The following is a 25,205-nucleotide window of genomic DNA, read 5'->3' as shown; positions in this document are numbered from 1 at the left end:
GAAAGCGAATAAGCATCGAGATTTTTCCAAGGTGCGTCGTCCGTCCGAGAATGGCATCTCTGAAGCTTCTTTGCCGTGAGCTTTTGCTTCTTCTAATAGTTAGATTTTTCTTTCTTTTTTCTTTTTTCCCTTTGCTGCTGCTGCTGCTGCGGCGAATGAATGTTTAGTTGTAAGTTGCCAGCAGTTCTAACCTCGCTGCAGAATGTCAGACTTGACTAGCCTTGCTCTGGGCTTCAACAAGTGTTTCTTCTGTTCTCTCTCAAATTCTCTCTCTTTCATCTCTTTGCTTCTTCCATCCGTTCTTCTTCTCCCTCATCTCATGCCCTTATACCATTAGCCTTTCCTTCTAGCGTTTTTACCAAATACCAAGTCTCTACAGTCTCTTGCCACCATTGGTTGCTTCACCATGTTGCTGAGGTTTTCTTCTTGGTGTAGTACCTACATTCAGACAGTGTGATCAAACAATTACTTATTAAACTTTGGCTTCGTTTCATTCGATTCGGAATACTCGCTCTGCTCAACTGTGGAAAACAACAAAACAAGTGAAGTGCCAAAGTGAGACCTTTTGGGGGAAAAAACAAACAAACAAACAAACAACTGTTGTTTAGGGTTAGGTTAAACATCCATTTTGCGGTGATGTCACACAATTTATCTACAACCCTGCATCAAGTGGAGATGAAAATCTCAATATCACGCTGAAACTGACCCACTTTCTTTCGGGAAACAACGTGAAAGGATAGTTTGGTTAATAGGGGAATTTCTTTTTTGTTTGGTTCGCAGTGTGTACATCGTCAATAGACTTGCGAAAATTCAGGTGTTGGTTTGTTGGTGATGCAATAGTTGAAGGAGTATAAAACAATTAGCGACTCATCAGTGTATCTTTGATAATGGGGGCCGGTCAGGGCCGATTTCCTGATCCTAACAGTGAGTTCACATAGTTTGCCCTAATTATAACTATAAAACCTCATTTCAGTGATTGCTTTTAAACCCGTTTCGGACCTTGCTCTTGTTGCTTTTGCATTCCTTGAGTTTCAATTAAAATGGTCAAAGTAATTCAAACAGCAACCAAGTCATTTTAATTTTTACATTTCCTATTCTTCGATTAAAAGCGATCGTATTAGAATCGCGATGTAAATCTCCTTTGAGAAAAAAAAAATGAGTTAAAAGTTGATTGCGTGATGAATAAAGTTGATTAATTTTCGATTAACCAGGATTGAATGGGACGGCCTTTTTACTTCGTGACGCCTCGGATGCAAGTTTGAGTACGGCGTGTAGTTTGGATTTGTCTATTTCAGCAGCCGCCTCGTCCGTCGGTCTTCCTGGTGAGTTCACCTATACCTTTCCCGTATAACTAACCCAGGATCAAACAATGTTCAATTATACCCTGAAAAATCCTAGAATTCCATCGTGGTAGACTCTATCAACATTTTCTTTTTTGGAAAGCCAATTTATCTTTGAGTTTTCCGCGTGTTGAAAAGATTCTCCGGCTAGCGAGTTTTCTGTGTCGTCGATGAATGCGACGTCATTGAGACTTTATGAAATCTCATCTTTTGTATAGTTGAGCGTCAGAGAACAAGTACCAGCAATTTAGGGCCGGCCTTATTCTTAAATATAGCGACTTTAGTCCACCAAGTATGGTAATAAGCGATTGATTTCGAGAATGTCGAGGAATGCACATGCAGCTCCAAACGCAGCCAAGAACGAGAAACAAGCCTCTACTACCTACTGGCGGTTGCACGCCGAAATTTCCGTTCGATGACCCTATGTTTTTCTTCTCTCGTCTTTTACAAGAAGAAAACGCTAGCTAGCTAGCTAGCTGATTCTTTCTTTTCCCCGTGGTGCTCTTTCCATGACGCCATCTAACATGGAGGAGAAAAAAACAAAACAAAAAATTCTTAGTTCAACAGTGCCATCAACATTATTCACGGATAGCCCAATACGCCAACACATGTAACTCTGGTATTTTTTAAGATGATTACATCATGTGATCATCATTTCAGGTTTTTTTCATTGGCTTTCCTTGAAAATGGGTAAATGCCAATATCGCTAAGAGAACATGACAGCTTCTCTTCCTTTCTACAACAACAAGTGTCTACTTATGGTACACAGTTCTCTGCGTGCATTTGGCATTTCGACGAATGAAATGTTCAATGACGCGTCAAAATCAACGTTTGAAAGGTAAAACGGATAGTCTGAACCGACCCCAGGAATCAAAATCATACCGAGATGAAAGATCAAACTAGAGGCATGTATAATGTAAACTATGTACATGTGGTGTACGCACTATCGATCCGTCCAACTGTGTTGTTGAACAACTATCCCAGAATTCCAGGTTGTCCCTCTATCCATCTCAGATGCTGTTCATCTCACTCTCGTGTCCAGCAAACGTCAGAAAACTTTAAGGATTTTTTTCTTTTAGAATTTTCGGTTGGGGGTGGGGGGGTTCGTCAGTAATCTCTTCTCTTCAATCTCGTTGTTGTCTAGTCTTCTCTCCGAGCTGCGGCCCTCGTATTCCCACAAGTCAGCGAGGGTTCCTTTCAGGTGTGCGGCCGTAAATCCTTGGAATTCCTCGTGGCATTCCAACAAGAGTCACCAATGGGAAACGTCGTTCCGGGACACTCAAACATGTTTTTTTAAATATCTCCGCAGCATTTCTCGTTTCATTCCTCCAACGAAAGCGCATCGCACAAGTCGTGCATCTCGTCAAAAGTGCATTGATTCTACTTGATTATCTAGGCAGTCACACAGCCTTTTCTATAGTTTCCGAGTTCAAAGTTTTTAGCAAGTGTATAGTATTATACATTCACCAGCAGAATGCAGTGCTATCAGCCATTATTCTTGCGCTATCGAAGCCGGAATAGCCATCCAGATGGACTCGTTTCTCATTGCCGCATGGCATCAGCAATTGCCAACAGTAAGCCCATCGTGAAATAGCCTTGCAATTATTTGTTTTGTCAATCTCCCGTTGTTTGGTAGGGTACTTGTTCTCTTCAACATTGAATGATGGCTGGCAGTACTATAGACTGTTTAATCACAGAGTTGTTGTTGCTGGGATTCCGTTTGCTGTTGTTGCTTGGCTACATTCTTCCGCTTTCTTGATGATCCTCTCCTGCTAGGCGTGTAAAAATGTGTGCGCGTCAATTCTTGTTGTTGATACGTTATAGCGCTGGCTCAAACGCATCCCGTATTAGGCTACGTTTCGTCAAACTAATAGTGTTGCACACACACCGTGCATATGTAATTTTGGAAGAAAGAGCCGCAGGGATTTGTGTGAGAGTTCTCTCTCTCTCTCCTCCTTCTTTCTGTTTCGTCTATTCATCATTTATCTGAGCATCTTCCGCTTTCTTTATTTGAATATAGTGGCTCGGTTCTAATCTCGAGATGCACAGCAGGGCACACACTGTGCGCTTCACTCTTGAGAACTAGTCATTTACATGGTGATTATTACAACTACAATCTGACCGGGTCTCCGATCATTCATGACCTTCCCCGTTTCGTTTCCACTCTTTTTTTTTCCTCTCTCTCTCTTCTTTTGATTCAAAAAACCTGATTGCTCCGAGTTCAAAATGGGAAAAAAAAGCGAATGCTCGTTTATCACAATGTCCCTCACGCTGAGAGACAAAAGTCTGAAACAACAAGCGTTGGATCATTCGTATATGGTCTTTTTCCGACATTTTTCTTCCATTCCAAGACATGAAAATCTTTTTCTTTAACGTTGCTGCTGCTGCTGCTGCTGCTGCTGCTGCATGTTAGTGTATGCATCTTTTTTTTCCCGGCAGCGAAAGCAAGTGTAGGGAAAACATTGAGCCAGACAATAAAGGGGGCTGCTGCGGATGGAGAGGGTGGTAGAGAGGAACGGCATTCCCGTTGTTGCTTTTCTAATGAGATTCAGAGATCACTGCATTACACATGCAGGAATGAATTCATATGGAGATCAGCTAGACTCTGCTACAAAAAAAAAAAAGAAAAAAGTAGAAAGAATGAGGAATGATTGGAGGAATGCGTTAATAGCAGTAAAAAGCTTTGCCCGCCGTTGAAAATAATACCAATGTAGAAATGGGGAGACAACAGTATTCCATACAGCTTATCATAATTAAATAGCAGGGTATTTTTTTTTTTGCAATTCCACTAAGAGAATAAGTAGACTATCGTCCCAAGGTGGCAAACACAGCTGGTTGTAATCCATTTATTTGACTTTTTCAATTGGAATTATTGCTGATATTTGATTGCATTGAAGCGAAATTATTTATAATACGCAATTCGCCTGTTTATTTAGATTTAGTTACTTGTATCCAATTTTCACTTTCATCAATTTTACATATAGCCAGCGGGAACGAGAAACAAAGAAATTCCTGAAAGAATTCATTTTTATGAATATGAAGACTTACAGGAGATTATTTCGTGATCGTTTTCAATGTGACGATGCGGGAATATGGAATTTTGAGTGGGAAAATGCGATGTTTGATAGTTTATATGTATGGAAAATTTTTGCAACCATAGCCTTAAATATCAGGTCAATGAAATTATAATTTCAATCTCATCCTAGTTGTTTAACCATTTTATTTTATTGCGTTCAAACTTAAAATAGAAATTATTTAAGGATTAAGGCCCTCCAGTCTTCAAACTTTACTACCCCAACGTCTAATCCTAAGGCTTTCAACGAACCGGTTTTGCTCTTGTCCCTTCTCCGATTGGGCACACAATCCAATGTTTCTTTTTCTTCTCCGAAACCGAATCTTTTCGTTGTTCGTTGTTCGGCGCGGTGCAAATCGGCCCGATGGGGAAACAAATCCGATTTGGTTCAACAATGAATTTCCGGGTTGCCAAAGTTCTTTCGTTTTTCTTTTTTTTCTTCGGTTCACAGAAAAATAATTAAAAATTGAAGAGTTTAATTAAGAAAATCCTTCTCATAATCTCAAAACCATTTCTATGTAAAATTTTTCACCGCTACTGTAAAATTCTCATGATCGCTGCTTATTCTTTCATTTATAATTTCATTTTCATCCAGTAGTTTTTGGAACAAAGAAATGAAGAATTACTTCTGAATAAGTATTATACTTGATTAGATTCCCAAGAGGAAAAGTAGGTTTTTAGTCCGAACCTAAGCAGACAAATATTTTATAAATGAAAACCTTGTTTGGACTTTGTGCGTGTTTCACCGTATTGAATGTTGCGACAGTGTCGCAGAAATGAAAGCGAGTCTATAGACGTCGTGGGAAATGTTTGTTGGCCCTTTCCCCAAGTTTCTCCACACATTGTTGGCTCACAGCGTTGGCTTGAGAAGACGAGAGGTGGAATAGATCCGATTCGGCGCGAATCAAGACCAACGACAGAGCGGTGCATCCGTGGTCCGAAAATATTCAAATTTCTACCGTGCCACACCATAGCAGCATTAATCCTACATTCCCGCACTTAACCCATCATTGCCAAATCAAAGATTTGACTTGTAGTTTCCGGTTGAAATTTCAAAAAGTAAAATTTTCAAAGGACTTTCATTATCTTACATCAACTTAGTATTATTTAAAAAAATGAAATGTGGGCAGTATAGTTTGGCTTGTGTTAACCTCTCAAATCTAAATCTTGTTGCCTGTATAGAACTTTCAGAACCGATTGGTGGTGAACTCGACGAGGAACCCAACCACCAACTGCACAACGAACGTTTGCGAGGCAGGAGCCCGCCGCCGCACCATTTGCCTCCCCCTCCGCCGCCACCGCCAACCCTAAGTGGACGAAACCACGAACTTCGCTTATTCAGCGGCAGCAATTTTTCGCCTTTGCATGCCCAGTTACACGGCCAGACTTCCTTGCATAATCGGTCCTCATCTCCAGCACACGATTTGGGCTACCATACCTTAGTGGCACGTTCGCCTGCTTGGTCGTCTCCTGCAGACTTGGCCGATTTAACACTCACTCCTTCTCCCAGGTAAGACTTCATTAGTTTTTCTCTCTACTCTGAACGAATTTCAACGTGACAAATTTTTCATTTGATGATTTCTTCAGGGCCGAGTATTGCCGAAAGACATCGTACACATCGTCGAGTAGTTCTTCTCAGCAACGTGATCCTTTCACTCAGATTCAGTCCAACAACAGCTGCCTCAGACCGCAGTTGCCGCCCACTCCTACATCTGCAAGTATCTCGGCCGACACGGACTCCACCGAGGTCCTGTTGGCTGCGTGCAAGGTATATAAACTTGTTTTTACGGTCTTTCTCCTTCATTTCTTTGAATATACAATACAATGTTTGATCTCCTATAGGGTAAGAGGTGGGTGTCACCCGCCCTTGGCCAGCAGCATGGTGCCAGTTTCAAGTTTTCCTATTTTGAACGACTGACGGACGACGTCGTGTTGCGAGTTTTCTCCTTCTTGTCGTCGACACATTTGGCCCTCTGCAGTCGTGTCTGCCGGCGTTGGCACGTCTTGGCCTGGGATCCTCAACTGTGGTCGTCTATTTATTTATCGGGAGAAAATTTACCCACCGATCGAGCACTCAAGGTGAGAATTCGGCAATTCTAAATGATGTGGGACGGATTCGTTGTATTAGTTGACGATTGGCTAATTATTTTTTGGCATTTTAACAGAGCATTACGCGAGTGTTGGGTCGAGCTTCCCCGCCATTTTGCCCAGCAGTGGAACGTGTCGTGATAAACAGCTGCACTCGTCTGACGGATCGAGGCTTACAAACTCTCAGCCGCCGTTGCCCCGAGCTGCGACACGTCGAATTGCGAGGCTGCGTTCAACTAACCGATGTCGGTGTTCTCGAACTTGTTTCGAAATGTGTTCACCTAAGTCACCTGGACGTCAGTGGTTAGTTGGACTGCTATTTTCTATAGTTTACCAGACAATTGACAATGTAATAAATCATTTATTTATTCAACAGGGTGTTCTCAGATTACGTGTATTGACGCCGGACCTCGATCCAATGGGAATAATGGCGACCGTTACAAGAGTGACCTGAGTTCCAGTTCACGACCGCAATTATATTTGCAGTTGCAATACATTGACTTGACGGATTGCGTTAGTTTGGAGGACACTGGCATCCAGATGATTGTGCGGAGCTGTGCTCAGCTCACTTGCATCTATCTTCGCCGATGTGTTCATATTACTGGTATAAATAATTAATGGAAAAAATTTGTTTCTCAATGTGCTAAAGATGTTGTTTCCCTACAGATTTGGGAGTGAAATACTTGGCAAGTTACTGCACCGCTTTAAGAGAACTCAGCATATCAGACTGCGTACAAGTGACGGACTTTGGGATGTACGAGTTGGCGCGCTTGGGTCCAAATTTGAGATACTTATCAGTGGCCAAATGTGACCAGATTTCTGACGCCGGTATCAAACAAATTGGACGTCATTGTTACAAGCTACGATATCTTAACCTCCGTGGCTGTGAAGCTGTCAGCGATGATTCGTTGGAAGTTTTAGCGCGTACCTGCTCCCGTCTTAGAGCTCTGGATCTTGGCAAGTGCGACATTACCGACAGAGGTCTTCGCCTGCTGGCCGAGCACTGTCCAAATCTGAAAAAGCTCAGCGTTAAGAGTTGTGAACTTGTGACTGACGAGGGAGTGAGGTCGATTGCCTACTATTGCCGTGGTCTGAGGCAACTTAACATTCAAGATTGTCTCATCACAGTCGAAGGATATCGAGCAGTTAAAAAGTTTTGTCGCAAATGTATCATAGAGCATACCAATCCGGGATTTTTTTGAATTCCCAATTTGTCGCCTTCGTCGTCGGACTATCTCCTACTGTAATTTAAATGCGCTTGTAGAAAACCGTGCCTATTACTTTAGAGGAATATATGTTAAAACGTGCTATACAAGGTTGGTTTCGTGCCTAACAAAGTGACTATCCCCATGTAAATGTGTATTATTGTTGAACAGATTTAGAGGAATGTGTTTTGCTGAAAGCAAAATAAATATTCTGGAAATATCCATTTTGTTAGATGGATTACATCATTGTTAATTATTCTAAATTACATGTTATCCCTTTCTTATATTCCCAACTTATTCCTTATACATTTTCGATGTATCAAATACACATTTTTTTGCAATGAAATTTTTTTCTTTTGAAAACGTTTTTAGCTTTAATGAATTCAACATTTGATTCTGAGATGTCTAATGTAAGATTGAGCTCAACTCAGTGAGAATTTGTTAAGTGTGGTGACAACAGCGGTAATTTTAAGATATAAAATAGATAAAATAATAAAGTAGAAAGATTTCTTAGATCAGTTACGACTCATACTCATCGGTGTTTATTTCCGGTTTACTCTATGACGGAAAACTTCAATAATAAAGCTGGAAGAAAATAAGAATCATTTGGTTTTTAATTTTGTATGGTGTACTTTGATTTTCCAAATTTGATAACTGTAGGCAACGAACATGTCAACAATATTAGTAGGCCTACAGCAATTTTGTAGCTTATTGATTATTGACGTAGTCTTACAGTTAAACTCTCTAATTCAATACACATGTGTGGTACGAAGAAATGGGAAGACAAAGTATCCTGAAGAATTACAATTAACGGAAATCAATAGAAAAGATGAAACGTCAACATCATCACTACTGTTTGAATACATCAGCATTATAACAGGAATTGAAGAACAGCCCATCTTGAAGTGGAACTTTAATTAAGGATCGAGAGAAATGAACAGAGTAGATCAATAGTTTAGAATAAGCGTCGCAAATAGAAGGGAGATTTGAAGAAAAGAAATTATTCACGCATGCTGGCTAACAAGCTGCGTAGGTTTAAGAGAATATTTCTTAACTATGCCGAAAAGGTGAACAGCCTAATTCCAAATGGTTTACGGATGAATCATGAAGTGTTCAGATATTATGTCAAGAAAAAAATAGACAGTCTATTGTATATGTTGAATTTATCAAGTACTTACTACCTAAATAGGTTTGAAATCAATTGGAAAATTTGTGATTTTTTAAATTGATAGTTTTGACAATGAATTAAGCTGAAATCATATCTGAACATTGCGCATTTCTTCTCCTTCTTTGTTTCGATGTGAGTGGACAGAAATGGAGTCACGCAGTATCCTCATTTCATTTTGAAGAGCAGTTACCCTTGCCACAGCCTAGGAAGGAAACAGTACTATCACTGGACGTTGCTAATTAAAAAGCACCCAAGATTATCATAAACAAAGCCTTTGCTGTAAACATACCTCATCACGCTGTTGCTCGGCAACTATCGCTTTGCATCTCCAAGCATCGCAAGCATTCCTGGCTTGCGACAAATCCTCTTCTAAGGAGAGCACTTTTGCTTGGTGATTTGCCGCATCATCTCGCAACCTCTGTAATTTTGAATCATTTTGTTACTTGGTATTACTCAGTTAGTAAAATTAGTTAATAATCGTTATTCCGTACGTCATGATTTCCAAGCGATCCACTCATCGAAGCCACACTGCTTAGTAATGGTGAGTGGTTAGCACCGGAGCCTGTCAATCCTCTACAACTGTTGTTACTTGGACTAGTTTGGTGATTCCCCCAGTCAAGAAATGGTGCACCGGTGTTACTATAACTTCCAACCTTCAACAAGTGTTAGCTAAGCAAGAAATTCTTCATTGGCAAGTCAATTACCCTTTTAAAGAACAGAGAAGTCGAATTGTTTGATCCTTCCAATGGTATTTCGTGAGCGCCAACTCGTATTCCTGAGAACAGATTAACAGCCGGTGGTGAAGGTGACAAGCGAGGAGGGTGGCGATCAAGTCCACTTCGTGGAATATTAACCGGAGCAGACCCCGTCAGCAATCCTACACCCATCGTTATTGATTCACACAATGAAGGTTGTTCGGATTCATATTCTCGACTACTATCCTTAAACTGCTCTTCATTTTCATCCATTGCATGTCCAATAACGCAATCTGGAGCATTTGTTGAATTGCTTAATCTATACATAATAATTGTTAGGGCCTTGCTCACAAATTAATTAAGGTGGGATGAATAGTAATAAGTAATAACGTTACCTAGCCGCAGTCGGAAAATACGCGGCTGGTTGAAGATGTGACAATAGACCACCCAACGTTCCCGTACCGTATAGATTAGATTTCTTTGAAAGAGTATCGAATTGATCGGGATTTGTAATGGGATCCCATTCATCTCGATCCAAACTTATCATTCGATCGATTCCTGATGAGTTCATGTCGGCCCCTGGCACCGACAGTGATCTGGGTTTACATATTGGGTGTACTAGTGGGCCAAAGCCACCTATGGTGGTCCCAACTGCCGTTGGACCACTAGAAGCTAAAATTGATTCGCCAGTTTCAAGACTTTGTAATCGGCTGTAAGCTGTTTGCATAGGAACGCTAGTGCTTGCTGTGAGGAGAAATAATTCTAAATATTTGACATGAAATGCTAAGAAAAGTAGTAAAACCTGTGGCGGATGACGAAGTAGAATGGGTATCCAAAATGCTTCTAGGAGAATTATCTAGAAGTAGATCGATACTACGTCCGTCATTCAAGTCATTCAAATTGGTATTTTCTTTTCCGTAAGTTCGGTTATTTACAGCAGGCAATGCACTGGACAAAAGTTCAGCCAAATTGTTTCCACCATCCTTAACAGAAAAAATAGTAAGTTTTGGCAAAAGATTATAAATACTCCATTACCTGGTATTGACCATTATCTCTTACCACTTCAAAATCTCCGTGAGCAAAAGCACAAAATGATCCTCTAGGACAATAACTATTCGTCTGCATGTCATGACATTTAGTGGATTTGTATATCTCTGGATGAAATTGCTGCTCAGTTCGGGTGTGGCAATACTGACACATATCTCCGTTGTCACACCCAGAAGGATCACCCCATTCTTCTCCATGCTTGGCGTTAGGACAGGGTGTAGAACTAAACAGGAATGAAAAAAATAAAAAAAAATAATAATATTATTTTTTTTTTGAAAATTGCTTACAAAACACAAGGTTATATTACTTAAAATATATAAGTAATACATACCGGTATTTAAATTTTTTAGGACTCCTTCTGCGGTCTCGGCTGTTGTGATACTGAGGACAGGCATAGCCTTGTCGACATAGACGTGGCGGTTTTTTGCATTGCTCTGTTTTATAATTGGTTAAAACATAGTTTGTGTCCTGCCATTTGGGATCATCATTCAGAAGACTTCTTTCTTTATCAAGGGCATTAGGTCCACTCATATCTGCCTCAGCAGTTTCTTTAGCCTGTGATAATCAAAGCTGAATTTTTAAATGTAGGAAACAAATTTAATGATTTGCATTACCCTTATATCTCTGATGTCATACACTGGATTACGTAAATCAGAATTCCCATGAGCAAATGCACAATGAACTCCATTTTTTACACAGAATCCTCTTGTGTCAGTTTCATGAACACATGGAGCAGTTTTGAAGTACCTCAAGTGATATCTTCTCTCTGTGTCACCAGCAGTACGATGAAGGAAAGGACACTCATCACCATCTTGGCAAATACCTATGAAGATATAAGGTTTTATTACCTAAAAAGTTAACAGTCAAGTAGAGCAGAAATGCATATTTTAAAATGACAATGTTCCATTTTTATTGTAAATTTTGAAAGCAAAAAGATACAAAGTTTTTTTAGAATACCTGTAGTTTCATCATACTTTGTGCAATACTCATCAGCACTGTAATTCAAAGTACCATCCCTTCTGCGTACAGGTTTGCGCCTTCTTTGATTTTGAAAATGCCAGTGAAAGCAGGTGAATGGTCTATGTTGTGTACACTTGTGTTGTAAAAATAAAGGGCACTGTTCGACGCGGAATTTGTAAATATACGCATGATGCTGAGGTATTTCAGATTGCTGAATGGTTAAGTCGCGTGCAGTTACGTTATCAGGCATTTTTAGAAAATTGCACGTGACAACTCCCAGTAAGTGAACAGATCAAAAATTAAGACCTGAAAATTATTAGTGGATGTTTTGACGTTAGAGTAAAATTCCGCAAACTTGTAGAATATTTAAATTATTGACGTTATAATTTTTGTTGATACGCAACATACGCAACAGTAAAAAAACCTCGTGACATCTAAATGAAAAGGCCAAAGCACCTTCCCCAGTTTTTGTTTGCAGACAACGCCGTCATGCTTCTGTAGCTTCCGCATTTCACTAATAGATGGCGTTTCTATACCGTCGTTCCTTGAAAAACCAGAAATCAGAAACTAGAAAATTGCCGGCTGTGGGCTGGCATTGAGTTGCTGAATGTTTACAGGTTTTCAAGGCAAGCAGCCAAGCAGCTTGGCGTTTTTACAGTTCACGTTGGGTATCCCGCTTTTAATCAAATATAATTGATCGACAAATTTGAAAACTCAACTATGGCAAAGCATCACCCAGATTTGATATTTTGTCGGAAACAACCAGGAGTTGGTATTTGAACATGAAATTCTATTCTTTTCATGCTATCTATTATTAATGTCTGATTTTGAACATTTAGCTATTGGCCGGCTGTGTGAGAAATGTGACGGAAAATGTGTTATCTGTGATTCGTACGTAAGACCATGTACATTAGTACGAATCTGTGATGAATGTAACTATGGATCATACCAAGGACGGTGTGTTATCTGTGGAGGACCAGGTGTCAGCGATGCATACTATTGTAAAGAATGTACAATTCAGGAAAAAGATGTAAGTGTGTAGTCCAAGTGATGCTTTTTCATTTTAGTTCTTAAGATTGAAGTTATATTGAAAGCTTAACGTATTTGATCTATTACATATCTTTGTTCTTTTCAGAGAGATGGGTGTCCAAAGATTGTTAATTTAGGTAGTGCTAAAACAGATTTGTTCTATGAAAGAAAAAAGTATGGTTTCAAGAAGAGGTAGCCTCATCACACTTTCCATTTACAAAAGTATGAATCTTTGTTGTAAATGAACAACCTTTGTGAAAAATACACCTTAATTTCTTTCTATCTGTTCAAGTAAAAAAAGCCTCATTAAATGAAAAGGCCAAAGCACCTTCTCCAGTTTTTCTCTTTTTATCTCTTTGGGTAATAAATTAAATAGTGCTATCATTTTCTCCTGCTGTTTCTGTTAAAAGTTAAAATAATTCAATATAATACTAAAATTTTTCATTTAATTTTAAAGATATTAGACAGGTTTGCATTGCAAATAAACAAATATACATTTGGTGTGTAATTGCTGTACCAATGAAATATTTTGCAAGCAGTAATTAAGACAGCAAAAAATATATTAAAATAAGTAAATCTTATATTGTAAGATGGCGAAGTTGTCCTAAATATATCGGGGTGGACGATTTTTTTTTAAATATTGTTAATTCTAACCACGAGCAAATTTAATGAATAACAACATGATAACAATCAGATTCCCTTCAATGTACAGTGGGCACCTAAAGTGTCCGGACACCCGAGAGAACCTTATGGGAAAACCGCTGTTTTCGCAAGGCGAAAAAGTGGTCAAATTTTCATTCGATTTGAATGAAAATTTTTTCGTAGGTTCTCTCGGATGTCAAGAACAACCAAAATTTTTTTTTTGAATTTTAAAATAAGGGGAAGGGTAGGTTTTTGTCCGAGGCAAAAGTGTCCGGACAGTAGAGAAGCCCATATGTAAATGGGCTTACTTTAGGTTCAAATTGTGACTCACTGAGAAATGCTAGAGAAACGCAAACGGTCTTAAAAAAAAGATCTACGTTTCTTCTATGGCACCCATGAGTCACGATTTTTTAAAGCTATTAGAATTCTTTCCCTACCCACCCTCAAAATTGATTTCGTTCAGATCTCCGTTTCTGAGAGCCGTGCACTGCTGCCGGGTCTACGGAATTGCTTACTCTCCCCCCAGTCCCTACTAAACCCCTTTGCTTCAGAAAAACGTGGGGGAGAGTAAGCAAAATTTAAAAATCGTTTTGAAAAATATTTAATAGCTCTTAAGTTATTCATTGTTAAAGTTCGCAGAAAACAATTTTTTTCCGCTCTGGTTCATAAAAATGCCGCAGCATACAGATGGCGTTTTTACGAAACGTGAAACCTGGTGAAACGAAACGAAAAGCCACCTGTAGCCTATGCGGCGGCTTTTTTATGAACCATAGCGGCAAATAATTTTTTTCTGCGAACTTTAACAATAAATAACTAAAGAGCTATTAAATGTTTTTCAAAACGACTTTTAAATTTAGGAAAATTTATATCTTAACTAATTTTGTACCAAAGATCGAAATTTTAGGACAACTACATGACTAGATTTAATGAGTTTACGGAGGGGGTAACCGTATGATTCGGCCAAAAAAATACGATTCGGCCTGGCCGAATAAAAAACAAAGAATAGTGGCCACTTTTCTGAGTTTTTTATTCGGCCAAGGCCGAATCGTATGAGTGGAAAAATACATTGAAATATACAATTCGGCCAATGCCTTGTTTTTATGTTTTTTATTCGGCAAAAAATGGCGAGTAATTAATTTAAAAATATACTTTTCGGCCAATTGATCAGACTTGGCAACCACTATATTGAAGGAGGGAGAAGGCCGGATTGCCGCCAATAATTCGGTCAATAATAGTAAACAATCTAGTTTGAATTCTACTAATTGCCTTGCATGAACACTCCTAACGTCTATCCATACTTTGAAATGTCTCAGTGCAAGTTAGAATTTGTTGGTGCTGTGGGTCGACGTTGTACAATGGAGCAGTCAAACATCCACGTTTCCATGAAATTTGCGTCCAAAATGGCCCAATCAGCGTACAGCGTTTTAAAGATGCTGTACGCTGATCGGCCATTTTGGACACAAATTTGATGGCAACGCAGGATGTTAGACTGCACCATTAAGAAAATTAAATGAAAAAAATTAGTTGCTCAAATAAACCTGAAAAGTAAAATGGCTGACAGCCCTATATCTGAATAGCCCTGAACAGCCTTGAATCGTGGGATAACTTTAATACGATTCGGCCAAAAAACTTGGCGAATAATTTTTTTGCCGAATCGTCTCATAAATTTAAGGCCCATGGCCGACATTTTTTTTTTAAATTGGCCGAATCATTCAATTTTTCAACAGGCCGAATCATTCAATTTTTCAACAGGCCGAATCATTCAATTTTTTCAACAGGCTGAATCGTATATCGTCAAAAGATCATTCGGCCTAAAGTTCAAAATTGTTTTTGGTCGAATCGTACTGTATTCACGGAGGGACTATCCGCCATAAGGTCCCTTGTAAACACCTTTTGGTGATTTCATAAAATTTGAGGCATAGTCCCTCACAGTATATTTAATTACTAAAACATCGTTAAAGCTATAACATAAAAAATTGGAACTCTGATCAATAAAAAGACGGGGAACATCTATTAGCTGTAAAAAAAATTATTTTTATTTCTTATGACAATTCTAATACATTTTATAATTTTTAAATTTGTTTTCTATTTTTTTATAGTAAAATCTTTATTTCTGAGGAGGGTTTTTAAAACAAATATAAAATTAGAGTAATAGGCCTAACAAAGCTCATGAAAAACATTTCGTGTTACGATTTGTTCCCGGTAACCCCCCTTTTTCATATCTTGACTCCACTATTAGATGCCCACTTTATTTAGTATTTTTTTAATATGCCACGAAGATAGAGAAGTTCCGAATGTTACCTATTGTTGTGTCTTGATGCGATTAAAGATCGCCACTGTATTGAAACGATACACGAGGAATTAACACGAGATGTAAACGAGACGGACATGAAGTAGAACTTGTTCGCATCAGAACGCGAGCCCGAATGCCGCCTCAGCCACCACGCTCGCCGCTCCTCTAGCGGCGTATTCTTTGCGCCAATCCAATCACACATACACACTTGACAGACATGATAAACACAAATACACAACAACCCTTCCCGAGCCCCCGCTCTCCGGTGATGGTCGATCACCATCGAATGGCGGCGCCGGACGCAATATGGGAGATTGATAATTTAAAAAATAGATGAAGGCGACACAGATACATTGGAATGTCGCGCACGCCGACGGGATTGGAAGATAGTGGGAACATAACATGGATATAATAGCGGGGAAGAATACATTCTTCACATGCCAAATTAAACAGAAATAATAACTCGCGGCTTGCGTGTGCGGGTGCTTCTGCGAGGCGTCGCTACCGATGGGGCCGGTAATGGTCGCTGCCCAGTAGACGTAGAATCGGGATCGCCTGCCGCCATTTCACCTCCATCACCGCCCGGGGAAGATGATTCCGCCTCCTCCGCCGATGTCGCTGGAACCAACAAGCGGAGGAATCGCCTGTTTCTCCATAAAACGCTGCCGCTCGCAAATTTTATGCGATACGAGCGGTATTGCCCGATCGCCACTATTACGCCAACACGGTCCCATAATTTTGTGTCCGGGTCTTGCACTCTCACCGACGCACCGATGGATAGCGGATGGAGAGGGCGCGTCCGGGCGTCGTAACGGAATCGGACCGCGGCATCAGCTGCCGCCTGGAGCTCCCGTGCTGCTATCGCTTCTTTCCATTGACTCGCGTACGATGACCGGTGGGCTGGTAGGATAGAACGAAGTTGATGACCAAATACTATTTGAGCCGGCGATAAACCACTTTCATGCGGCATATTACGGAATTCGAGGAGTCCAGTGAGGAAAGCTTCCGATGATAAGTCGCCTGATGGTGCGAGCTTTGCCACCAACTCCTTTACCGCCTTCACCGCCGCCTCCGCGTGCCCGTTGCTTTGGGGATAATGTGGCGACGAATTACCCCATTCGACCCCCCACCGCTTCAGAGCCTCCTGGAAGATTCCGGCGCTGAATTGGGGACCACCATCCGATCGGAAGCGCATCGGCACACCCAGTTCCACGAAATTACTTACGACGGCTTGCACCACTTCGCGTGCAGTCGGATCGCGTCGCCACTGATGAACCACCGGCCAACCGGATAGCCTGTCGGCGTACACCAGCACATGCAGCGACCCGTGCTGAAAGAGATCTGCTGACACGTCTTGGAAAACGTACGTTGGTGGCGGGTCGGACATCATTGGCTCCTGGCAATGGCTCGGCAAACGCTCCTGGCAAATCGCGCATCGCTCGATGAGCATGGTCACGTCATTGGTGATTCCAGGCCAGTAGATCGTCTGCTGGGCGCGCCTTTTTGTCCTGACAATGCCCTGGTGAGCCGCATGCAGCCTGTTCAACATGTCCTTGCGTGCCGCCATAGGTACGACGATTCTTGAGCCGTATAGGACGATGCCGTTATCCACCGATAAATGATTTCGAATCGACCAGAATTGCCGAATGTGATCGGGGGTGCGTGCACGGTCGACAGCAAATCCGGATTCCACGGCGGCCACAAGATCGACGTAATGGGGGTCCGCTGACGCCGTCGCTCGCAAGTTTTCACATAAACTATCCGTCAAATGGCTCGATAAATCCGGCTCGTCAGGTGGGCTGCAAATGCTGCTGATGCCTTGGAGTGTGATGCGACGCACAGAATACGCCAACTCTGCTCCGACGCATTCATCGTCCGCCGCCGGGTCATTTACCGGCGCCCGTGATAGAGCATCAGGAATAGCGTGGTCTTTCCCCTTTCGCCATACCGTTGTGAAGGCGTATGGGGAGAGACGCTCCTTCAGGCGCTGGATCTTGGGATTGTCGATAGCGTCCAATGTATATCGATCCAATATAGCCACCAATGCCTGATGATCGACCACCAATGTAAAATTGGGCAATCCGGATAAATAAAGTCGGCACTTCCGGATTGCCCATTCCACCGCCGCCAACTCCAGTTCCACCACTGCATATCGTGACTCCGTATCCGAGCACCAGCGTGAGTTAGCGTCCACCAGCTTCCAGGAATCGCCATGGCGTTGTAGAAGCGCATATCCCATGCCATGTTTACGCGAAGCATCCACCTGGATTGTTGTCTCACGCATGGGGTCGAAATGCACCAGCACTGGCGGAGAGACGAGGGCCAGCTTTACAGCTTCGAAAGACCGATCATGATCCTCGGTCCATACGAAAGGATTGCGCGTGCTGAGCAGGGGACGAAGGGGACTCTTCGCCGCCGCCACTTCGGTAGAAAAGCCGGCCAATTGCTCAACCAATCCCATGAACGATCGCAGCTCCGATACGTTGGTTGGCTTGGGAAAATGCGACAGCGCTTTTAATTTTTCTTCCTCGATGGTGATGCCGCCGTGCCGGATGTCATATCCGACCCAAGAAATGCGGGGTTGAGCAAACTTAAATTTCTCCTTGCTGAAGGTGATTCCTGCCGTCCGCGCTGCCTGCAATACTGCACATACTCCCGCGACGTGAGCTGGAAATGTCCGGTCAAATCGCAGCAAGTCATCAACCACTCTCACAGTGTTGGACAACGCTGCAAATGCGACATCCGCTCGCCGATTGTACTCGTCCCCGGAACAGCATAATCCCATGGACGCCCGAAGGAATTTGTAGCGACCCCAGGGGGTCATAAACGTAGTTAGATGTTGGCAGGAGGGATGGAGGGGTATCTGATAATACCCGTTGGCCGCATCGAAGCTGGTGAAGTATCGGCTTTCACTATCCACTTCCGCAACCGCGTCGCGTGGTGTACGCGTTGGATGGGTAGGGCGTAGCACGAACTTGTTTAGACGTGTATGATCCACACATATACGAATTTTCCCAGTTTTTGCGTTCCGAATGACGACTAATGGAGCGGCCCACTCCGACGCCTCACTGACTGGAACGATCACGTTTTTCGCCACTAGGTCATCGAGTACACGTTTCACGTCAGCACGATCCCCGAAAGCAATAGGTCGCGCACCATTGACATAAAATGGGACTGCATCGTCGCGGAGCTGAATTAACATGTCCGGGCCTGTCATTTGGCGTAACCCCTCTTCCTGGTCAAAAACCACTTCAAACTCGGCGCTGATAGCCGCCTCGATGGTCGAAATCTGCTCCGCGGTAGGCTCCAGAGGGATGTAAATATCCTTTAGAAATGTCTCGCCCGATGAAGGTGAAGTTGAATCACGTGGTAGACTTTCCTCCGGCGATGAAAATGTTACCGAATGCACTCGAGACAGCGGCTTCGGGTATTGTCGATGCAGAATATTTAATTCAACGCAATCCAGTCGGCATAAGAGCATGCCACGAATCTCCGGGCAGAACACAATCGTGATATGAGCGCTCCGATCTCCATACCGGACGTGAATGTCGCGCTGTCCAATGGATAACAACGGAGAGGATCTGTCGGCCATCACTAAGTCAAAAGACGAAGCTGCCAGATCCTTTTCCGAGAGGCCTAAAGATGCCATAACATCACGGCCGCCGACACTGACCTCAGCGCCTGGATCGGGAATAACGTCACTGATTTGAGCACCGACACTGCCATCATCACAAATCACGTCCAACAATATGGTCGGAGAACAGCGCCGTCGATGAGTATCCTGGACATTTCCGATGGTGATATGAGCCATTTTGGATTTAGCTCCGCCGCCCATTCCTCCGTTTGCGCCGAACTTCCCTTTGTCACGATTGGGGCACCTGGGAGAGAAATGATCTGGTTTTCCACACGCATGGCAATTTCTGCCCATCGCCGGACATGTCGCACCATTCACATGAGCCAAGCGGCCACACGCGCCGCACTCGTTCGATGACCGATTGTCAACCTTGCCGTTCTTGGGATGAATAGCTGCAACACCTGATTGCCCACTAAGAGTGCGCTCGTTCGCACGGGCCGACTCTTCACTGCGGCAGATGTTGACCGCCACCTGCAAACTGGGGAAAGGACTGATGGCCAATAGCTTCTTCTTCGTCTCAGCGTCGCGCGTCCCGGCAATGATACGAGTCACCAATCTCGTTTCGGAACACGCACCACATAAATCTGCTGCTTCTGCTAGACGGCGTAGGCCGATGTAAAACTCATCGAATGATTCTGATGGACCTTGACGACGTTCTTCAAACGCCACTCGGTCGAGTGCTACATTGCGTTTCGCACGGATGTAATCCGCGATGAGGTCGAGAACTTGGTCGGGGTCGTAACGGTTGCGGGTGTGATTCCCAGTGCCACTTCTACCACCTGTTGCATCGTGGAGTCTAGGGCCATGCGAAAAGCGGCCATCTGTTCCGTTACTGGATAGGTGAGGAGCTGGTTCAACTCCGCAAAATCGTTCCACCGATTTCTCCAAGAACGCAGTAACGAAATAGTGATGTCACCGTGAAGTTTATCCATGCCAGATGGATCGAGCCGCCGCCTCTGATGTGGAACAGCATGCCCAATAACGCCACCAGCAACACCTCCTCCACCGGCACCACCGCCGCCTCCACCAGCTCCACCTCCACCAGCGCCACCGCCTCCACCAACGCCACCAGCGCCACCGCCGCCACCAGCACCTCCACCAGCGCCACCACCGGCCATAAAAAGAGCTTGAAGTTGCGCCGTCAAGGCCGTCAGCTGATTGGTGATGGTCGTCTGCCCTTGTTCCATGGCGTCCATGCGAGCATCATTGGCCGTAATGGCGGCCGTCGCCGCATTGGCCGCAGCCAACGCATCAGCTGCCGTCGTCATGCTGACCGGGATCGAAATGCGGGGGGAAGTATGTGAAGGCCGATGTTTTGACGAGCGAAGAAAATATGGAGTGTTCATCAAGTTAACAAGTCACAAAGGGATGCTCAAGAACCGCGTGTCACTGAAAACTACAGTATATATGAGCTGAGATGGCGAAAATATCGCACACTAAAAATGTCTACACGATGTCTATTCGATTGCCAGATAAACCAAACTGAAACGCGCCCAATCACACATGCATCGGGGAAACGGAGCACAAAACCAAAATGGCGGCGCCCACCGACACACTGAACACGTGAGGGCCAACGTTGGGACGCCAGCAAACGAAAAATCACAAATAAGCCGAAACTGAGGAAAAGGTTATGCCAACTGCGCCATGTTGTGTCTTGATGCGATTAAAGATCGCCACTGTATTGAAACGATACACGAGGAATTAACACGAGATGTAAACGAGACGGACATGAAGTAGAACTTGTTCGCATCAGAACGCGAGCCCGAATGCCGCCTCAGCCACCACGCTCGCCGCTCCTCTAGCGGCGTATTCTTTGCGCCAATCCAATCACACATACACACTTGACAGACATGATAAACACAAATACACAACACCTATGACGAATAAATCTTATAGGTAGGCCACGATATAATAGAGGCAGTAATGGCTCTGATAGAGACTATTCACCTCGCTGCCTTTTTACGAGTCAATTGTTTCTATGTCCGCCATGTTTGTTGTTTTTTTTAGTTGTCTGTATTGTCTGAAAGTGTTTTTTCCCAATACAAAGTGGATTTTGAGAATCAGTGGTTATTTTTTTAATTTTGTGTGTGTGTCAGTTGTTTGCTACGTATCTTGTTTAGAATGTGTAGCAATTTGTGTCTCCAGATCACATTCCTTGTATAAAAAAAAAAGTTTTCCCCTGTTGTTTACTTTTTTCGCGACCGAATCTACAGAGAATTGGCCCGAGGGAAGAAAGGGGAGAAGAGAAAAGTATGGGTCCCCCCTTTTTTCATACTTTCTTTTTCTCCCTTTTCTTCGAGTGGCAGCCCGGGTTGATGACCATTAGACCATCATTATTATATTATTGGAAGGTAAAAATGGTAATAAGTTAATATAGTAATAAGTGTTACTTTAACTTAATCTAAACATGAAGTGCGATGTGGGGTGGCGGGGCGAAGCCTCCGCACACCTGAAGTCGCACCACTCATAATATTGACAGATTATTAGTCAATTAGTTAATAAGAATCAATTACAGTAGTGTAGTTAAAGAGAATAAAGGGAAACAGAATTTTCCAAACATTATAGTATGTATTAATCTACTATTTGACCTTGATTTTCTGTCTCTTTAACGTTTAAAAAAATTCCCGAAGGACATTACCGAAGGAATCTTGTTGTAGAAGAATAAAAAAATTTTAAGACCCGTACATCATGTGGCATAATTAATATACTGAGGGACTGTCTGCCATAAGTGCCCTTGTAAACAGCTTTTGGTGACTTGACGAGATGTTAAGCATAGTCCTCAGAATTATTTTGTTATAAGAACATTGTTCATCTAATGCCAAGTAGAAAACTTGGCAGCATGATGAAGAAGACAATTATGAAATGTTTTTAGCCCAAAAATAATTTTATTCCCGTAAATTAATTTGATTATGCTACTTTGCCATTTTAGATTTTATATTGTATTTTGAAATAGTAAATATCACTATTTCCGATGAGAGTTTTGACGGAAGATAACCATTGACGCAACACAGGACAGACACATTTCCTGTAGAAAAAAGCGTTGTGGTCGGTAATCCCCTTTTTTCATAACTTGACTCCACTACAGGGGATAATCGTTGGCTATCGGGAGAATTCGGTGTAGGGCCGGTAATATTGTTGACTTCGTTATTGTCATCGTCGTTCTTGTATTCCTCAATTGCACTCAAACGTTCCGTTCCCCTTAAGGGTGTTGACACTGTATTAGCCAGCTCTTTCATAGATGGTGCGATAGCGCACTTTCTTTTCTTATGACATGGGAGGCCCCAGAACCCTCAGACCTGTTTCAGCTTCGGAATAGTGAAGATGTCAATTGGTCCTAACGAGGCCAGAGGCGGAAATGGCATGCGTAGAAGAGCACCGTCTGCCATCCCGTCCTTGGACCCTCGCGCTAATAATTTTTTAGGCGATTTAATTGACGTAGAACAAGTGGGTGAAGTTGAAGTAGAAGACGAAGTGACAGTGCCAAGTGTGTTGTCGGCGGAACGTCGAGCCTATGCAGAGATCGAGAGGATGCGGCAGCAACGGGATATTGAGAGGCAGCAACGTGAGAGGGAGAGGCAGGAAGAAACGGTTCGGCGTCAACGGCAGGAACGCCACCAGCAGCGGGATCGTGATGATCGCCTTCGACGAGAGCAAGAGGAAGCCGACCGTCGCGAACGTAGGAGTCGTTCGAGGGAAGAACGTCGTAACCGCGACGCACGTCCCAGATCCAAGTCCAGGTCCCCTCACCGCTCTAATTCAACCAAACTGGTCCAGACGCCCTTAGTTCCGGTGCCTCCTGTCACAAGAAATGCACTTCCACCGTCGCCGCCGCCGCCGACCGCCGGGCCATCAGAAAGACCTCAGCATCCAAGGAAAGTCCTGGTCTCAAAAAAAGATTCGAGAAACTTCGCTGACTGGCTCAACAAGAGCGTCATGCCTGCCGAACTGAAGGGTTTTGCAGACAACTACCCAATTGAGTTCGAGAAGAAAGAATTCAGCCTGGCTCCTTCACGTCTGGATGACTGGATGACCAGGCGACTAAAAGAGTCCGCCGCCCACAAAGCGTCCGAAGTGGCTGACAAAACGTGGATTTCGGTCCAGCTTAAAGTACTGGACTTGCAGGACCGCTGGTCTATCTCCACCAGTTGACGAAGCAGGGTCACCCGCTGGACATGGAAGGGGTGTCAGAAAACGTTAAAGTGGCTTTGGAGCTAACGGCCGCAGCATCCTACGACATCAATCGTAGAAGACGCAGGAACATCCTCAACCATACCAACCCTCGCTCTGACTACTTGCTGGAGAACCCCAAATTCTCTTCGAGCACACAAACAGTTTCGTCATTGTTTGGCAAACGCTTCCTCGAAGCCATGCTAAAAGAAGCGGACCAAGACGAAAAGCTAAGCCATCGTGGTCCACCAGGTCCAGCCCCAAAAGCAGCTTCAGGCCCGGTAACACGATCAAAATCCGGCAGAGGAGGCAGAGGGATATTTCCATTCGACAACGATCGAAGCGGCGGACGAGGGAGAAGGTATTTACCCACTCAAAATGATTTAATTGTTAGCATGCCCCAACCCCCTCCAGCCTTATTTTGTGGGGGAAGACTACATTTTTTTCAGACAAACTGGGGGCGTTCGTCGTCGGACCCCTCGGGTCCTTTCGACCATTTCACATGGCCTTCGAATTGATTTTTTGTCCGTCTCTTTCCAATCCTTCTCCACGTGGATGATACGTATGGCAGAGGAAATGGCAAAGGTTTGCGACGAGGAAGTGGTTAGCTCATTAGTAAAGAAAGCCATTGAGGAGACATCCAATTCAGACGGATTTTTTAGCGCCTTTTTGTAATACCAAAAAAAGCGGGGGGCTATAGGCCCATTGTCAACTTAAAAGCGCTCAACAACTTCGTCGCATACTCCCATTTTAAAATGGAAGGCCTCGACGCAGTCAAGCAGCTTTTAGAACCAGGAGACTTCATGACCAAGAAAGACCTTTAAGACGCTTATTTGTTCATTCCGGTGCTAAAAGAGCACCAAAAAATTCTCCGTTTTTGTTGGGGGGATAAAAAATTCCAATTCACTTGCCTCCCCTTCGGACTGTCGGCCGCACCAAGGGTATTCACCAAGGTTATGAAGGTAGTCATGGGCCATCTTAGAGCAAAAGGAATCAGGTTGATTATCTACCTTGAAGACATTCTGATTCTGAGCCTTTCCTTTTCGGAAGCGGATAATAGCACGGCCGTTTGCTATTTCAACTCATTCTGTGAGGAACGCAGCATTTCGCTCGAAGCATTTTTTCTTCCGGGGAAACTTAACGTCGAGGCGGACGAAGAGTCGAGAGCGGCGTTCGACAGTAGAGTCTGGATGCTTTGCCGTCGATCCTCCCAGGCAATCGATAACATGTGGGCGACAGACCTTGACTTGTTTTCGGCAAGTTGGAACCACCAGCATGACCGCTTCATTTCTTGGTGGCCTCAACCGGGAGCATGGGCAGTCAATGCCTTTTCGAAGAACTGGGGAGAGTTTAAAGCATACGGCTTCCCCCCTTCTCTATGATCTTTCGTTGCCTGGCCAAAGTGAAAGCAGAAGAAGCAAGACTGCTCTTGATTTGCCCAGTATGGTCCAGCCATATTTGGTTCCCGTCGCTGCTGGAATTAGCGTGCGATACCCCGCGCATCCTCCCACCCAAAACTGATAGTTTGTTTTCAGCCCAGGGCGACTACCATCCACTGGCGGAGAACAGTCAGCTTCTTCTATCCGCCTGGATGTTATCAGGACATGCCTTTCAGACCAAGACTTTCCGCCAAAGGTGGTCGACCTTTTGCTGGCAGGAAGCCGTCCAGCCACGAATGCTGCATACCAGGCCGCCTGGCACTCTTGGTCAGATTGGTGTGCTGAACAGCATACCAATCCGGTGGGTAGCTCTTTGAGCTCAGTCCTCTCGTACCTGACTCATCTTTTCGAGATGGGTAAGTCATACAGCACAATTAATCTTCACAGATCAATGCTGTAGATTACCTTAGGGCCAATCGAACACT

General features: G+C 43.4%; 4 protein-coding genes across 7 annotated transcripts; 3 read left to right on the top strand and 1 right to left on the bottom strand.

Annotated features, from left to right (window-relative positions):
• Positions 1 to 8,052, top strand: LOC124327632 (F-box/LRR-repeat protein 7-like). 2 transcript variants are annotated; one of them, XM_046786615.1, is made up of 8 exons: positions 1 to 924; positions 1,212 to 1,322; positions 5,596 to 5,923; positions 6,001 to 6,181; positions 6,256 to 6,492; positions 6,579 to 6,804; positions 6,878 to 7,105; positions 7,168 to 8,052. In XM_046786615.1, the coding sequence occupies exons 1-8, from the start codon at positions 888 to 890 to the stop codon at positions 7,701 to 7,703; spliced, it is 1,884 nt and encodes a 627-aa protein (XP_046642571.1). In that variant the 5' UTR covers positions 1 to 887; the 3' UTR covers positions 7,704 to 8,052. The 2 variants fall into 2 exon arrangements, with proteins under 2 accessions (XP_046642571.1, XP_046642572.1); XM_046786616.1 differs by lacking the exons at positions 1 to 924; positions 1,212 to 1,322 and adding an exon at positions 2,665 to 2,914.
• A 264-nt stretch (positions 8,053 to 8,316) lies between these two features.
• Positions 8,317 to 12,040, bottom strand: LOC124327631 (RING finger protein unkempt-like). Of its 3 annotated transcripts, none has more exons than XM_046786612.1 (10): positions 11,574 to 12,037; positions 11,231 to 11,439; positions 10,948 to 11,171; positions 10,605 to 10,839; positions 10,372 to 10,552; positions 9,965 to 10,313; positions 9,579 to 9,888; positions 9,366 to 9,527; positions 9,164 to 9,292; positions 8,317 to 9,076 (listed from the first exon to the last, which is right to left on the bottom strand). In XM_046786612.1, the coding sequence occupies exons 1-10, from the start codon at positions 11,824 to 11,826 to the stop codon at positions 8,963 to 8,965; spliced, it is 2,166 nt and encodes a 721-aa protein (XP_046642568.1). In that variant the 5' UTR covers positions 11,827 to 12,037; the 3' UTR covers positions 8,317 to 8,962. The 3 variants fall into 3 exon arrangements, with proteins under 3 accessions (XP_046642568.1, XP_046642569.1, XP_046642570.1); XM_046786613.1 differs by having other exon boundaries at positions 10,629 to 10,839; XM_046786614.1 differs by lacking the exon at positions 9,366 to 9,527 and having other exon boundaries at positions 11,574 to 12,040.
• A 103-nt stretch (positions 12,041 to 12,143) lies between these two features.
• On the top strand, positions 12,144 to 12,887 carry LOC124327633 (PHD finger-like domain-containing protein 5A). The gene is made up of 3 exons (XM_046786617.1): positions 12,144 to 12,348; positions 12,416 to 12,606; positions 12,712 to 12,887. Exons 1-3 carry the CDS (start codon positions 12,297 to 12,299, stop codon positions 12,799 to 12,801), a joined length of 333 nt encoding a protein of 110 aa, XP_046642573.1. The 5' UTR covers positions 12,144 to 12,296; the 3' UTR covers positions 12,802 to 12,887.
• Positions 12,888 to 22,495: 9,608 nt separating this feature from the next.
• Positions 22,496 to 23,323, top strand: LOC124327675 (zinc finger CCCH domain-containing protein 13-like). The gene has a single exon (XM_046786672.1). It carries the CDS (start codon positions 22,496 to 22,498, stop codon positions 23,321 to 23,323), a length of 828 nt encoding a protein of 275 aa, XP_046642628.1.
• Positions 23,324 to 25,205: the final 1,882 nt, after the last annotated feature.

The sequence above is a fragment of the Daphnia pulicaria genome, chromosome 2, assembly GCF_021234035.1.
Source record: "Daphnia pulicaria isolate SC F1-1A chromosome 2, SC_F0-13Bv2, whole genome shotgun sequence".
NCBI classification, from domain to species: domain Eukaryota; kingdom Metazoa; phylum Arthropoda; class Branchiopoda; order Diplostraca; family Daphniidae; genus Daphnia; species Daphnia pulicaria.
Note: the sequence above shows the minus strand (reverse complement) of the source record. Positions and strands in the feature narration are given on the sequence as shown.

Bases quoted from the DNA above. Each gene is read 5' to 3' on its own strand.
- LOC124327632 (XM_046786615.1), top strand. From the start codon at position 888: ATGGGGGCCGGTCAGGGCCGATTTCCTGATCCTAACA. The intron at 925-1,211 runs GTGAGTTCACAT...TCGATTAACCAG, and splicing joins CCGATTTCCTGATCCTAACA to GATTGAATGGGACGGCCTTT. The intron at 6,493-6,578 runs GTGAGAATTCGG...GCATTTTAACAG, and splicing joins CCACCGATCGAGCACTCAAG to AGCATTACGCGAGTGTTGGG.
- LOC124327631 (XM_046786612.1), bottom strand. From the start codon at position 11,826: ATGCCTGATAACGTAACTGCACGCGACTTAACCATTCAGCAATCTGAA. The intron at 9,889-9,964 runs GTAACGTTATTA...TATTATGTATAG, and splicing joins TATTTTCCGACTGCGGCTAG to ATTAAGCAATTCAACAAATG. The intron at 9,528-9,578 runs GTAATTGACTTG...CACTTGTTGAAG, and splicing joins CTTCTCTGTTCTTTAAAAGG to GTTGGAAGTTATAGTAACAC.
- LOC124327633 (XM_046786617.1), top strand. From the start codon at position 12,297: ATGGCAAAGCATCACCCAGATTTGATATTTTGTCGGAAACAACCAGGA. The intron at 12,349-12,415 runs GTATTTGAACAT...TTGAACATTTAG, and splicing joins TCGGAAACAACCAGGAGTTG to CTATTGGCCGGCTGTGTGAG. The intron at 12,607-12,711 runs GTAAGTGTGTAG...TGTTCTTTTCAG, and splicing joins GTACAATTCAGGAAAAAGAT to AGAGATGGGTGTCCAAAGAT.
- LOC124327675 (XM_046786672.1), top strand. From the start codon at position 22,496: ATGTCAATTGGTCCTAACGAGGCCAGAGGCGGAAATGGCATGCGTAGA.